Source organism: Ricinus communis, chromosome 3 (assembly GCF_019578655.1).
Source record: "Ricinus communis isolate WT05 ecotype wild-type chromosome 3, ASM1957865v1, whole genome shotgun sequence".
Classification (NCBI taxonomy): Eukaryota; Viridiplantae; Streptophyta; class Magnoliopsida; order Malpighiales; family Euphorbiaceae; genus Ricinus; species Ricinus communis.
In genome coordinates, this window is record NC_063258.1 from 30,352,954 (window position 1) to 30,368,710 (window position 15,757).

The 15,757-nt window shown below is 34.0% G+C and overlaps 2 protein-coding genes across 4 annotated transcripts; one reads left to right on the forward strand and one right to left on the reverse strand.

Annotated features, from left to right (window-relative positions):
- Positions 1 to 865: 865 nt before the first annotated feature.
- LOC8275627 (protein starmaker) lies at positions 866 to 5,451 on the reverse strand. Of its 3 annotated transcripts, none has more exons than XR_007215050.1 (5): positions 5,237 to 5,451; positions 4,488 to 4,847; positions 2,028 to 4,059; positions 1,409 to 1,776; positions 866 to 1,274 (listed from the first exon to the last, which is right to left on the reverse strand). XR_007215050.1 is itself a non-coding variant. In XM_002516428.4 (4 exons), exons 2-3 carry the CDS (start codon positions 4,841 to 4,843, stop codon positions 2,058 to 2,060), a joined length of 2,358 nt encoding a protein of 785 aa, XP_002516474.1. In that variant the 5' UTR covers positions 4,844 to 4,847; positions 5,237 to 5,450; the 3' UTR covers positions 866 to 1,274; positions 2,028 to 2,057. The 3 variants fall into 3 exon arrangements, 1 of the variants encoding a protein (XP_002516474.1); XR_007215049.1 differs by having other exon boundaries at positions 1,362 to 1,776; XM_002516428.4 differs by lacking the exon at positions 1,409 to 1,776 and having other exon boundaries at positions 5,237 to 5,450.
- Positions 5,452 to 9,472: 4,021 nt separating this feature from the next.
- LOC8275628 (putative uncharacterized protein DDB_G0289263) lies at positions 9,473 to 15,725 on the forward strand. The gene is made up of 8 exons (XM_002516429.4): positions 9,473 to 9,651; positions 9,750 to 9,802; positions 9,901 to 10,150; positions 10,340 to 10,415; positions 11,272 to 11,675; positions 13,708 to 14,092; positions 15,167 to 15,244; positions 15,478 to 15,725. The coding sequence occupies exons 5-8, from the start codon at positions 11,287 to 11,289 to the stop codon at positions 15,526 to 15,528; spliced, it is 903 nt and encodes a 300-aa protein (XP_002516475.1). The 5' UTR covers positions 9,473 to 9,651; positions 9,750 to 9,802; positions 9,901 to 10,150; positions 10,340 to 10,415; positions 11,272 to 11,286; the 3' UTR covers positions 15,529 to 15,725.
- The last annotated feature ends 32 nt before the right edge of the window (positions 15,726 to 15,757 follow it).

Below are 15,757 nucleotides of genomic sequence, written 5' to 3' on the forward strand. Positions count from 1 at the left end.
GAGATCTCTTTAAACTAGATCAGTGGCATCTCTTAAGCAGCAGGCAGTATATAAGCAAGATTACTATTTTGAAGCATGTCAGGCCAAATACTTCCTCAATCTAATCCTTGGAATAAAATGCTCAAGTTTTTCTTTTTTTTAAGGTCCGATGTTATTATTATAACTTTATTCTGCTTTTCTGGTCAAAGGTAGAAATGATATCCATTGAAGGGATGACAAGCATCATAATCGAAGCGCCTCACTTAGGCCTGAACACCACTACTAAATGAAACTAGGAAGATTCCTGATTCAGGGCTTGTTTTTGCCAACTGTAGAAGGATTCGAGACAAAATCTAGAAGCTACATTTCTGGTATAACCCCAAAACGTTTCGGGTTTTTTTACTACCAACTGGGGCACTCCCTTCACCACCCCCCAGGGTTCCGTCCATCACTACTTTCGAGTCTCCTGCAAAGAGAACATGGGATAATGCTTTGTCTGCTGTCAGAAGTACTGCCTCCCAATAGCTAGTGCTTTGGACCATTGACATGAGGATCTTTTTAGACCATGATGGTACTGTTCTTTCACTCCTAAGCCAACAGCACCTGAGTATGAGTTTCTATCCACAGCTGCATCAGCATTTTATTAAAGAAAGCTGCATGGGGAGGCTGCCATTGCTATCGGTGAGGTTTAACACTTAACACCGGAGTTAACCCAGTGGTCTTCTTGGACTTTTTTCCGATGACAGAGCAAACCTTGAAATCTTCCAAAATAACAGGAAGGAACAAATGTTCACTTACTTATAAAGTCTATTATCATATAAAACAATAAAATGGTAAAATCACGAAAAATTAACAGAAAGGCCAAGGGTGTGAAGCAGAGACAAGATGCTTATAAAACCAGAAGGGACAAAATAAAATTATTATCTTTAGATCATCCCCTACTAACAAGCCATCTCATTGAGTAGGAACTAAAACAACATAGTATCACAAAAAGGCAAAATACAATATTCGCAATCCTCCCAGTGGGCAGGATAACACATGTTCTACCAGGAGAGCTATATATCAGCCACATGTAAATCAAGATAAAGGTTACTTTGTTCTAACTCCATATCTTTGATACACTCCCCATAACAACTGAAACAAGTAGCAAATTGCACATGCACAGATGGAACGCACTATACAGCAGCCAAGATGATAGTACTCCTTGTTGAATAAATTTTCCAACAAATTCAGCAGATAGTCCACCTTCCCGAGTCATAAATCCTGGCACTGTTTAGCCAACTTTCCATGATATCCTACACCAAAACAATCCATTCAGCTTCAATCAATCAAAAGAAAAGACCATAAACAATGATCCAAATAACAAAACACCAAAATAGTACATTTCATTTCATTAGCAAAAGAAGAATTGCGTAAAGCAGAGCTCTACCACCACACTGAAAGAATTCATTCAGCTTCACTCGAGCAAAAAGGAACTCCATAGACAATCATCCAATAACACTAACAAAGTAGCTACCATGTATATTGCGGAAAACTTTGCATAAAGCAGAAACACTAGCCCTTCCTCTCAAACTGGCGTCTTGTAGTAGTAAAAAATAACAATCAGTTCCGTACATTGTCCTAAGCCTAAGCCAAAGAATGTCACATCAATAATGTCTAATACTAGTCCAAACAAAGGAAACCTATATCATCACTTGCCAGTCAGATTCTCATTTCATTCTTACTCAAATGATTTATGTCCTGAAGCAATTGAGAATGTGTCATCATGATTTTCTTACTCAAACCTTAGTCTGACAGCTGCAAAAGGAGGAAAAAGGTCAAAAAAAGATCTATTGACAGAGTAAATGCACCATCTAATCAAATAATTTTTTCTATTTTTACTTCTGTCTTCCCAGCCATTAATCTCATTATCTATTACTGGTCTCTGGAAAATAAAGCACTATAAATATTGTAGTATGACTAAGGATTTAAAGTTCTTCGTAAAATATTCAGCTCAGCTAACAAGAAAAAAGCACAGTAGAAGAAATATCTCAATAAGATAAACTCACCAGTCATACTGCAGCTCAAAGACATCAGTTTTAGTCTCGGAACCTGGCCCGATCTCCATCACGTTTTTCACTAGCATAGCTTTTCCTCTCATTTACTCTAGAATCATTGTGTCTTGCTTTCTTGGAGTAATCCATCTGTTCATCCCTCTCATGACTTTTATTTCCACGCTCTTCTTCCTCACTTCTTCCACGCCTTCGACTGCCATTCCTATGGTCTTCATCAACCTTTCTATGCCTTCCATACTTGTCATCATGCTCTTCATCTCTCTGATACTTATTCTCTTTACATTCCTCTTCATCCCCACGGTGCCTCTTCTCCCTTCCATGATCTTCATAATCCCACCCATCCTGACCTCGACTTCCTCGCTCTTCTTCCTCCCCTCTTGCTCGCCTTTGACTTCCATGCCATTGATTATCATCATCCTTTCCACTCTTCCCATACTCATCCTTCTCTTCGTCTCTTTGGTACCTCCCTCTTTTGCGATCTGCTTCATCCCTAGTGTGCCTTCTCTCCCCACCATGCCCTTCATAATCCTGATCATTTCTTCTCCTTTCATGCTGTGGTTCAGCATCCCTGATCTGGATTCTGCTACTTTTCACATGTAAATCATCACTCTTCCAACGGTCTTCAAAATTGTAATCATATCTGGCTGTCTTGCTACTTCCCTGCTGCTGATTTCTATGCTTCCCAAATGGACTTCTATTCCTTCCCACCTCACCATCCATATCAGAGTCATCCCCAGAATCATGTCGCCTTTTCAAATGCTGCTTCACCTCCTGGGTTCTATCCTTAGATGAGTTTAACTCAAACTTAGAATCACCAGAATGCCTCCCACGAGTTTTCTTGTGTTTTTCAGCTTCCTGTTTGGAGATAACCTTGCCAACATCAACATCATCATCAGTTGCAGAGTCATCTGTGCTATTGCTGCGTCTTCTACTTCTATCATACTTCTCTAAAGTTCCCTTCTTCTTCTTCCCATTATCAGAATCAGTGCTATCATCACTAGCAGAATCATCACTATCGCTGCCATGTCTTCTAGTTTTAGTAGGTCTCTCCAAGGATCTCTTCTTCTTCACCTTCTCATCATCAGAGTCGGTGCTATCTCTGTCATGTCTTCTACTTTTAGTGGGTCTCTCTAAGGATCTCTTCTTCTTCACCTTCCCATCATCAGAATCACTGCTATCACTGTCATATCTTTTACTTTTCGTGAATGTTTTCTTCTTCCTTTTCCCATCATCAGAATCAGTACCATCATCGCTAGCAGAATCATTACTATCACCAGCATGCCCTCTGATTTTAGTGGATCTCTCAGCAGTTTTGTTCTTCTTCTTGCTCCCAATGCCAGAATCAGTGTCATCATAGCTAGCAGAATCCTCACTATCACTTCCATGTCTTCTGCTTTTCATGGATTTTTCTGCTCTATTCTTCTTCGAGTTCCTCCCATTGTCAGAATCAGTGTCATGATAGCTAGCAGAATCCTCACTGTCACTGTCATGTCTTCTGCTTTTCGTGGATTTTTCTGTTCTATTCTTCTTCTTCTTCCTCCTGTTGTCAAAATTGTTATCATCATCACTAGCAGAACCATCGCTGTAACTGTCAGGTCTTCTGCTTTTCTTGTGATTTTTTGAAGTTTGATTCTTCTTACCATAATCAGAATCGGAGTCAGTTTCAGTATCAGAAGAATCATCCTGATTCCTTCTACTCCTACTTTCCCTCTTCTTGTGGTGCTTTAAGTCATCAGCTACATCTCTTTCTTTCTTCTTCTTTCTCTTGTCATCCTTCTCGACCTTTATATCTTCAGTTGTATGTTTTTTCCTGCTAAAATCTCTATCCAGAAAGGAATGTTCGCGTCTCTCGATCCATTTGCTATCATCATTTGAACCACTCTTTCGACTGTTCAATGGTCCATCATCATTTCCATCAGCAGTTATCTCACCAGGTTCAGCCATTGCTATCCCCAGAGCAGCCCTTAATGTTTCCATCTGTCTCTCCTTCCTAGCAGCAATTTGATGGGACTGTGTATCGGAAAACCTGATTAAACCAACAAAATTATTTTCATTTCACCATAATAAAGCAAGAATCATAGGCACATACTACAACTACTGTTATCTTTAACTACATCAACTGAAAATCTTACTGCGTAGAGGAGCCAGTCTCTAAAATATTGCAGCTACTACAAGCATATAAACAAAGTATATTGAAGGTGGAGCTTCCACCAGCGATTACAAACATCAATAGAATTTAGAAACAAATCAGATAGACCAGCGACCAAAGGGGTGGTGTAAGGTGTTCCAGTTGCCTAAATTAAACTCATTTTGACACAATTAGCAAACAACAATATGCGTGATACTAAATGCAATTTTACTAATCCATTACGACAAAATAAATAATGAACAAAAAGTTGACACTGTAATAACAATATAAGCAAAAATAAAAGAAAAAATAGAAAAAATTGTTACTTTGACTCCGTAACCACAAGAGCAGCAGGTCCACCACCTTCCTCAGAAGAAGCAGCAGCTTCCAAAGTTTTTCTAGCTTCATCGACTTTTTCTTTTACCTCAGCATCAGTATAACCTTGCTCAATTAACTTATCTTCAAGTACAACAAGCTTAAGTTCAATTTGGCGCTTGCGATCATGCTCAAGGATTTCCTTATTAGGTTTCCTAGTGATTCCAGCAGTGCCTTGATCACCCTCAAACCCTTTAATGTTATGAGCAACTTTACCAGTCCTTGGCTTGACAAAAAACTTGTTTGTTTGTATGTACCCATTTGTCCCTGACCCTCTTGGGGTCTGTAATCCTATTCCGTTATACATTTCACTGCACAATCAAAATTGAAGAAAACAAATTTAGCATCACATAAACCCTAAGGTGCCTTTTGAAAGTCTAAAGAATGCAGAAAGTCAGTCAAATTCATCTCCACTTAGTCAAAACTTGTGTCTGAAAATCTCATAATTACTAAAAAATTTAATTCTTTTAACTTCCAAACAAAATAATTTGAAAGAAACAAAATCATCAAACGATGACATGATTTTGCGAGAATTCAATCCCCCGCCGAAAATAGAAAACAAATCTGAAGGGTAACATGTCTAATCTAAAGAATAAAGCATCGAGTAAGTATAAAACAATGATCGTTCGTAGCCGAAATTTAAATCATGGAAACAATAAAGTTAATATTCATTCCGAGACCCTAAGCAAAAATTCATTACCAGACAAAACGAAAACGATTTTGGAGAAACAAGAATTACGAAAAAGGACGGAGAATCGAGCAGCAGTATTCTAAGAAAAATACTAGCTTCGGATATTTTTGGAATCGAGGATATTGGAAAATGAAGTGAAGGAATGAATGGTTAGAGAGAGAAATCGACAATAGAAAAGAAAGGGCTGGGTTCAGCAGGGTCCGAATCGTCTTGATAGTTCGGGTATTTTAAAAGAGAAAGTGGATCATATTTCCCTTTATATTTTTCAAATAAGGTTATTTCACTTTTTTTTATGAGAAGATAAATTCATTAATAAAGTGCTCGACTCAAACAATAATAAATCCATAAAACAATGCAAATAAACGGTGCGGGCTTACAAGGATTTGAACAGAACCCAAAGAAAGCCCAATAAATCAACTTCCCAAATCAGCGAGAAACTTTTGAACAACTTCCTTCCATTTTCAACGTCGTTAACAGAAGCGGGTAATCGTGATTCTCCACCAATTACAAATCTCTCCGCGGGTATACTTTATATACAAATAATATTTACATAATAATAATAATAATAAATAAATATAGAATATTAATATTCAAGTTAAATACAAACAATAGTTTGCTTTGTGGATCTGTTGTATTATGATATTTTAGGATAATATATTCTCATTTATCAAATTATTATAATATTTAATAATTATAACTAAATAATTCAGAATTTTTATATATTTATCATTATATAACAATTAAATTAAATATATAAATATCCAAACACAAAAGTTTTAACATATAGAAAAAGTTTAGTATATCTACTCATTTATTATACATACTGATATACTAACTAATATGTTACTTTAATTAAACAATAATTGTACCTATAAGAAATCAAACATAATTAATGTATTAACTAATAATCATTTTTTTGTTAAATAATAATTCTTAATCTTAAATAGTATTAATTATATTTCTAGTATTAGCTATTATAAATATAGTAATATTTTAATTCATAGATACTGTGCTAATTTGTAACTTTTGTATTTTAAATTTTCTTTTACTTTTCTGTATAAATTATAATACAAATTAATTAAGTAATTTATTATTTTTATAATTAAATAATGATTCTAATTGTAAAACTAGCGTATAATCAATATATTAATTAGCAATGTTACTTTCTTAATTATGTAATGATTCTTAATTCTGAAAAATATTAATTACATTTTAATATAGTTATGTTAAGTATAACCAATATATTAATTAATAATTAATAAAATTTTCTCACCTTAAGAAATTCCAACATAAATATTAATATAAACTTTAAAATATTATCATCAAAAAATATAATATGTAAATATAAAAATGAATGTTTATAAATAATAACAACATAAAGAATAAAAGTTCAGTAAATATCATAAATACGATAAATAAGATCAATAACATTTAATAATAATAATACTACAATACATACATAGAAAATTATAGTATATAAATAACTTATTATAACATTTATTTATAATTATTTATCATATTATTGTAATTAAACTAATAAATTCTATTCTTATTTTATTAAATGTATTAACAAACTAAATAAATATTGCAAATTAAATTAATAAAATAAACTTAAAACAATATCTTTCATTTAAATATTAACATATGTATTCATATTCAGTTTAGCATTAATTAAATTGTATTCATATAAATATTTATTAAATAATTTTATAAAATTTATATGAATACAATTTAAAAGCATCTCACTCTCACTGCACTACACTACACTACTCCATGCCAACTATAGATATCAACCATAGGATTTAGTATAGTAGATCCTAGTCCCATTACACATTCAGCACCAGACGACACTGGAGATGGCAAACAATAATAGGCGACGACACCGGAGATGGCAAACAATAATAGGCGGCGACACCATATGCCGGTTGTGATAGAAAAGCAGCTACATGTGCCGCCACATTCAATATTTACTTGTTTGATTTAGTCACTGGTGTTTGATTTAATTACTCTTTTTGAAATTGTTTGGTTTATTTATTTATTTTGGTGTTTAGCATGGATCAATGTTGGCAATGATAGTTCAAATAGTGGTGGTGGTGAGGGTAGTCGACTGGATGGAGTCATACTCTTTTGATTTTCTAATTTTAATTTATTTATTATGATTTAATTTTTTATTATTTATTTTAATTAATCTAGTTCAACAACTTACTTGTATTTTTTAGGAAAAGAAAACATAAAAAAGAGTCATATGTAACATTATTAGTTTTGCTCAAAGAAATTTTTTTTTATCAGTTTATATTTTAATGAATTTCACAACTAATTGAGAAATTACCATATTTTTAGTTTAAATTTAGCTAATATTTTTGAAAAATAGTGAATAGTAAAATTAAGACAAAATAAATAAAAACGAGTTTATTACTTTCTCCAAACAAATGAAAGGCATTTTAAGAATCATCGTAAATCTCCCATGTATCTTTTGCCAAAGGAAAAATATGCATTTTGGCCCCAGGGTTTTACACTAACGAGTAAATTGACTCCTATTCTATTTTTTTGGCGTCAAAAATTGAAAGAACAATTCTTTTGGCACTTTGACACCTTTACTAATGGTGCCTTATTAAGTTGGAAACTTCTGTTTGCTGCAAGTTATGTACCATAAGCATAAGATGGTGTTGTAAAAAAAATGGACATTAGTCGAGTTTAAAGGAGATGTTTAATAGAAATTGCTTGTATCTTGATATGTTATAGATTGTTACAAGACATCATTTTTATGCTTAGCTCTTTCCAATTTTATTCATTTAAATATATACTTCGAAATTGTATTTCTTATGCCAACCATATTATTGTCTAAACCAAAGTTGCTTTCTTTCGATTATAGTCTTTATTTGATCACCACTATATTCACCAACACTGTTTTGATTGCTTCTTTTGATGATGGGCCAATTGGGTCTCTGTTTCTGTCGTTGCATAGAAAGTTGTTTTGGCTTAGCACCCATATGATTAAATTGGATAAGGTGGTTGTTGAAAATTTAAATTTCTGTCTATATATTTAAGTGAAGAGAGTTGTAATTAGTTTGAAGAAACGTGTGATGTTTGATTGGTTATAATCAATTTTGCATTTTAAACTACTTTGACATTGAATTCATTTCTTGTTGCATGCAAATCAAATACAAAAAGGAATATTTAAACTTCAAGAAATAAATCACATTTTTATATTTCAAGCAAAAAATTTAACCCAAACCCATGAAGAGATTTCTTCATCTCAATTCTTTAAAAATAATAAAAATAATAAAAGGTTTAAGAAAATAAAAATTTGGGAATAAATATATATACAATATAAACCTATATATATAAATATCAAAACTGGTGACTAAATGATACCGACAAAGAAAGCAAGATCTCAAAAAATAAATAGCTCTCAAGAGATTAGTTGAAGCTCTTATATGTTTTCTTTGTAAAATAATGGCAACAACCTAAGAACTGTTGATCTAGTTGTTGCTGATGTTGCTCGGGACTAGCGGTATTATTACCACTAAATTCAACTGTCCATTAAGTTTTTTCACAGCTACTATTAGTGTCAAGATCAAAAGTGACCTCTTGTTAGATTCTAATTTCATATTCAAGTCTCAAACGTATGCCACATAAGCTTGCAGCAAATGGATGTCCCCAACTTAATAATGTAGCGTTAGTAGAGGTGCCAAAGTGTCAAGAAAATGTTGCTGTTTCAGTTTCTTGCACCAAAAAATAGAGCAGGGGTCAATTTGCTTCTAGCATAAACCTTAGGGCCAAGAATGCACCTTTTTGCCCTTTGCCAAAACAACTACCAAATAATTTCAAAACAAACCGTGGTCAGCCAACTATAGTTTAACCTGCTTGTTATTACACGCTCATCGCCACCGCACCAGTTCACAAAAAACTATATAAAAATAATTAAATAATCAAAGCAATTAAACATTTTCTTTCTATTCTTTCTTTCTTTATTTTTTTTAAACGCTCTTGAAGATTCCGTTAGGACTTTCTATTAAAGCCGTGAGGACATACTGTAGATGACAAAAGCGATATTAATAAAAACAAAACGCCGTAACATGACACTGGATAGACGGACTTGACGGTTCAAAGTAGGAGAAATACAAACCGTTAGATAAAAGAAATCAAGGATCAGAAATGCTTAGCGTTAAACGGTCGGACATAACGGGGTTTGAAGAGGAGAGGAGGCATTTCGTTTCTTTTCTCTATTAGAAAAGCAGCTATTTGCAGTATTTGTTGTCTCTCTCTTCTCTCTCTCTCTGGTTTTTTCCTCTGCGAATTTTCTCTTTTATCCTTTCTGCTTTCGCGGTAAACAAACAGGATATTTCGAGCTTGACGAGAATTGAACTGATAAATGTTGAGGATCTGCAACTAGTTGAGAGAAGAATACTTTTGGTGTTCATGTAATAAAATCTGAATACATAACTGGTTGATGTTTATCTTATTTATAGTTCGACAGGTACATTTATGGGATTTTGATTTCTTTGATTTTGTGCAACAGATTGTTAGACTTCATCAAGATTTATTAGAAGGCAACGGAATTTGATTTTTCAGGTTTGGAATTCTGAAAGAGAGTGATTACGTGTATATTGACAAGGAATGGTAATCCTCTTCAATAATGTTAATTGTGGCTTCGTTTCATTGTTTTGCAGATACATTTCAGAAGAAAGTTTGACTCTTTATTGGCTGATTAGAGGAAACAAGCATCGGTTTTCTTTCATTCGCATATAAAAGATCGGAATCTTACATGAGAACCGATGATTTTAGTTTTGGGAAATGTCAACATTCTATTGAAAATCTGAAAATAGATTCGTATACTGGGTTTGCCTGAGGATTTGAACAAAGCAAAGCATGTGGTGATTCGTGGTGTTTATAATGTCAAAATCCGTGTAATTTACTTATGTAAGTCATTATCTGACCATCAAAATAACAGCATTCGAGTTTGAATTTTGCATTCTGGCTTTAGATTGCTTCTTTTTTCGTTACAGTTTATAAGAATCTGTGCCGGTCGGTCTCTGGTTATGTGTTCGGCTTGCTAAAGAAAGGAGCTCTAATTTCTCTGATTTTTCTTTTTTCCCTTGCAATCTGCAGCTGCCTGAGAGCAATCAGTTTTCACTGGTTTAAATTCAATCGAGATTTGGAGATTTCTTCGCAATTGAAGTTTCAGGTAATGCCTTCATTTTTCTGGTCAATTAGTTGCTTCTTCTCTCTTTCTCTCCTCTCGGGTCTCTGGTTACAGTTTTCGGAATTTTTTTCTTATAATTTGTTCTGATTTCTCTGAAGAATTTCATCTTCAGGAAGAACAACTTGTCCATTTTCGTCAATCATTTTGTGGATTTCGGATTTTTTTTCTTGATTCATGGGGAAAGCAGCGGCGTTTGTTTTCGAAGAAATTAGTGAATCTTAAAAGGAAAATAAAGCATTCAGAACTTGAAGAGTAAACTTGTCGATTGAGCTTGCGATTTACTGAAACTTGTAGTTTCCTTCTGTTACTGGAAAATGAATTGTTGAGAATTCAAAGCTTTGGATTTTCTTTATTTTCTCGGCAACCAAACACTTCTCAAAGGAAATTTATTCTGTGTTCCCAAAAAACCCACCCCAAGTGCAGTGGATCCATCTCCAGATTGCCCTCTATAATTTTTATTTTTTCATATTTTAGATTTTCATTTCTTTTTCCTGATCAGATACCCTCCATTCAAATTTCTTTTCCTCTCGAAAAAGCTGAGCCGTCAGACTCATATCTGACCGAATCATCATCTATCTATCTTCTTCTTCTTTAATTTTACATTATTTATTTTTATGGTTCAATAATGTAGAGAACTATACACTATGTTTGGATTGGGACATGGGAAATTAGAGTGAAAAAGAAAAATTAAGTAGGGTAGATAATTTAGAATAGTGTTTTCTTTTGTTAAGCCAAAAACAAGCACTTTGTTTTATGGTTAACTTTTTGCAATTTTAGTTAATTTTGTTTAATTATTTTACTTCAATTTTACTTTTTTAATTTTTGGTGCGATGGACAGGTGTGCACAAGGAAAATGGAAAAGGACTCGTCGAGAAACAGCAGCAGCAATAATAATAATAATAATAACAACTTACACATCATTAACAATAATACCCACAAAACCGGAGGCGGAGGCGAAGGTTTGTTAAGAACAATTTCAGAGACCACCACATCCACGAGACATACGACGTCGGATTTTGTGTTGCAGTGGGGTAATAGGAAGAGGCTCAGGTGTATGAAGATCCAGGTTAAGGACGATTCTAACGCCTCGGTTCATCGAACCACGGTTCGAGTTGATCGCCGGGTCGTTAGAGCCGATAAAGACGGTTCTAATCAGCCAAGCACAACTACCAATAATAATAATAGTAATGGATATGTAAATCTCCGCCAGCGTCCTTCCTCGCCTCCTCAGCGTATTCTCAGGTACAGATCTCACTTACACCGCATATAAATCAGTTTGCTTTGCTTTGAATTTTAATTCTTTTATGTATTATCATGCGCCGGAATTCGTGTTTTTGGGGGGGTGGCTAGAGTGTAATGGGTTCTTTTGCGGGTACAATCGAAGCTTTTTGAGTCGCGTTTAAAATTTCCAGGTTTTTCTTTCCATGCTGTGAGGAGGAGGATAGGAACGGTGAGAGATCTATTACCTTAACTGCCCATATCTACATTTGAGTTTTTTAAATATTTTTCAGAGTTTTTCTTGCTTTTAATTTTTGGTAAATTTAAGAGGCGGGTTAAATATTTTGGTCAATATATATGAAAAAATAGATATAAAAATTCTAATAACAGTTGTTACTGTTAGCAACTGCAGTAGCAACCAGAAATATACAACTAGAGTCAGGTTTTCCTGTAGATATTGAAAATATGATCCTTTTGGAAGGACACCAGGAGAAAAGAAATTAGAGTAACTTCCTTTAGTTTGGTATTGAGAAAAAGAGAGGAAAGGAAAAGTAAAAGAAATGGAAAGGAAGGATAATATGATACTCAACCTTTATTACCTTATCTCTCTGCATCTGCTATCAATACCTAAAATTTTGCGAGCAGAACTGCATGAGTAATCAAATGGGCGGATAAGGGTCTGTCGTCCAGTTTTTTCTTTTGGGAGCAGAAAATGGATATGGCTTTAAATATCTATTAAATTATAAATAAATAATTATTTTTATTTTTATTTATTTCTTAAAATGTATATATTTTAATAATATTTTATTATATGATTAATTTTTATTACTAATTTTGGAAAATAAAAATAAATAAAGAGAGACTGCAAATTCTAAATAAATGAAATAATATTATATAAATATATTTATTAATTATTTAAAAATTAATTTCTTTTTCTTTAAATTTAGAAAGTGAAAGTATAGCTTATAAGTTATTTTAAGAAGAATGACGAATTAAATATTATTTTAATTTTTTTTTTTTATAAACATGAGTTGAAATTTCGGTGGAGATCAGGCAAAAATGGCAGCATTGACCTCCAAACTTCCACTTTAGCCATAATAGTTTTCTTTTCTTTTTTTTTGAAATAACCAGAATAGTTTTTAGGCTAGCATTTGATGAAGACCTTCAAGTTTGGTCCGTTATTTTCTTTCATTGCTGAGAGAGTCATTTTAGGGAAAAAAATAATTAATATTCTTTTTTGGAATTTCTTGCTGTTAATTTAGTTCAGCGTTAACTTATGAATGTTCTTCTTTGAACTACCCTTTGGTACAAAAATTGAATTTGTTTTGACATTTAGCTAAAATAGAAAAGCTTGTTCCATTCCATTTTCTTAATTGCCTCCTAACAGCATGGAACAGACAGAAACATGACAGGGACCATCACGTACCACGTGTTCGCAAAAGCCATTCTCTGATCAGAACCGTTGGATCATACGGTTGATGTGGAATCTGGTCCACTTTATCTTACTTATCGACCCAAATTTCAACACGTAATCCCTACCCCAAAAAAGTTGCAAACTCTAATCTAACGGCCAAAATACCCACTAAAGAACCAGCTGTTCCCGTTTGATTGAAACCGAAATAGAGGCTAGAAGAACTAAAACTAAGATTCTCCACTCTTGCTTTTGCTCTCAAATATCTCGACTGTACATAAACAAGAAAAATATATATGTATATATATATTATATAAAATAAGAACACCCTCTCCTTGAAAAGCCGGATACAAGTCCACAAAGAAAGTCGAAAAAACAAAAACCCACAAACCCCATTTTCCACGCAAATATATCAGTCCCTACTCACCGATCTAAGATCCTCTTTACTTTTTAGAAAGGTTATTCGCGTAATTTCATTCGAATTACCCACTTCAAATTTACTTTCCAAAAACACTTTGATGTTACTTTCATTACTTTTTTTCCTGGTTTTTCCATGACATGTAATGGTCTAGTATATATTGGTCTTTTTATTATTATTCTTATTATTTTTGATATTGTGTGTTGTTCTTGTCTTTAATTTGATAGGAATTCTGAGAATTCTACTGCCATGAGAAGCGGGTACGGGCAGAATAACGGTGGCGTTAGAGGGTTTACTTCACCAGACAGGGGTGCGCACGATAAGAGAGGCACCAATAACAACCACCACCTTAGCAGCAATCACGATAACAATAATAACAACAATAAATCAGGGGCGTCTTCCGAAGCAGCGCATGATAGCAAAAGAGGAGGGTCATCTTCCGCTGGAAGCGGAGAGGCAGCAGCGGCACCACCTCCAGCAGTAATATGGCCACCAAAATTTGTGATTGCTTTAACAAATAAAGAAAAAGAAGAAGATTTCATTGCCTTTAAAGGTTCCAAGCTTCCTCAAAGACCAAAAAAGAGAGCAAAGTTCATCCAACGCACTCTCAATGTAAGATTCTTTAATTGAATTGAATCATTTTATTTATCTTCTTTTGAATTATATGCAATTATATTTAAAAAATTTGGTAGAATTTGGTTTTAATTAGATTAGTTTAGATCATATATACGCGAATATCGTTTTGCCTTTTGTTTTTGTTTTTTTTTTTGGGCTGGAAAAACTGGGAAAGCGTGTAATGTGACACTCAGCTCGAGATTAGCACACACGTGGCAGTTGTGGTGTGGATGTGTACCTAATAGTGACCTAAAATTTATCTTTGCGGTTTGTGACAGATATATTTGTAATTGACCTAATTAGCATAATTATTCAGTTTAATTGAATTATTGTAACTGACATAATTCAAAGAGAATGTTAAGCAAGCAATTAGTGATGTGTGGGCTAGGACCACCCTCAGATGGCTGTGACCTGCTGTGAGCGTGGTTTTATTTCTTTTCCCCTAAATTAGGCTTGGAGCAGCCACTGTAACAGGTGTAGAAAATTAATTTTGACCTACCTATTGTGGGTCCAACTAGTCGTCTTATTGGGCCCCACTAACAGTAGCTTGGATCTACTGGCAGGTTAACCCTTGAGAAAATCCATCAGTAGAAAGCTCGAGTGCACATTAGACTAAAATGGAAATTCTGCATTTTATTAAAGTGGACTACTTGCATGATCCTTCCACGTGTACGGTGATAACGTAAGGACAGAAGCAAGACTTATCAACTACTGTCTTCTTCCCACAAACACAAACAGACAAAAGTGGCATGGGCGCATGCATCTTTTGTAGGCCTTTTATCATATGATATTCAATCATGTAATGCCCATTGCATTATTGGTTGTGTTAGGAACTTGGGAAAGCAATAGAAAGCATCTACGGTGCATAGTGTCTCTCCATCACCACTAATTGTTAAGTGATAAGCATGTGTGTCTGTGTGGGTTTAACTTAAATTTTACACGAGATGTGCTCTGATTTCTGTCCTGTAATTGCATGGCTCATGAAATTGATTTTAAGCTTTTTTCTTTATTCATTGGCTTTAGTCATCTATGCAAATTTTACTCAATTCTTTGTTGGAATTTGTTGCACAGCTTGTAAGTCCAGGGGCGTGGCTTTGTGATCTGACACTAGAACGGTACGAGGTTAGAGAGAAGAAGATTACTAAGAAGGTATTACTGACATGAATATTTTTTCTCTAAATTCATTGCGGTTCTTCTCTTATAGGCGTAGGTATAGGTGTTGCAAACTAAAAGACTGAACCTGTCATGAGAGAATTGGAACGTCAGGTCGTTAAAGAGAATATTAGAATCATGGGTTTATAACTTATAGTATGATCTTTTTTTATTGTTCTATCAGTTGAGCTTTTAACACACATATATTTAAATACTATCGTTCAATGTAGAGACCGAGAGGGTTGAAGGCTATGGGCAACATGGAGTCTGATTCTGAGTGAAGGAAATCCTCTGGCAAGAAAGGTTATTATAATGATGCGAGATTGATCACCACGAAGTTCTATATACAATGACGACAATGATTAACGGTACCAATTGTTTGTTGAAATTTGGCAGAGGATGTGAGAAAATGTTGATACTGTGTAAATCATCTCCTTTCACCACACGCTATAAGAATGAAAGGATGACTTTTCAGCCATATTTATTTCTTTATGCCGTGGGCAAGACTGA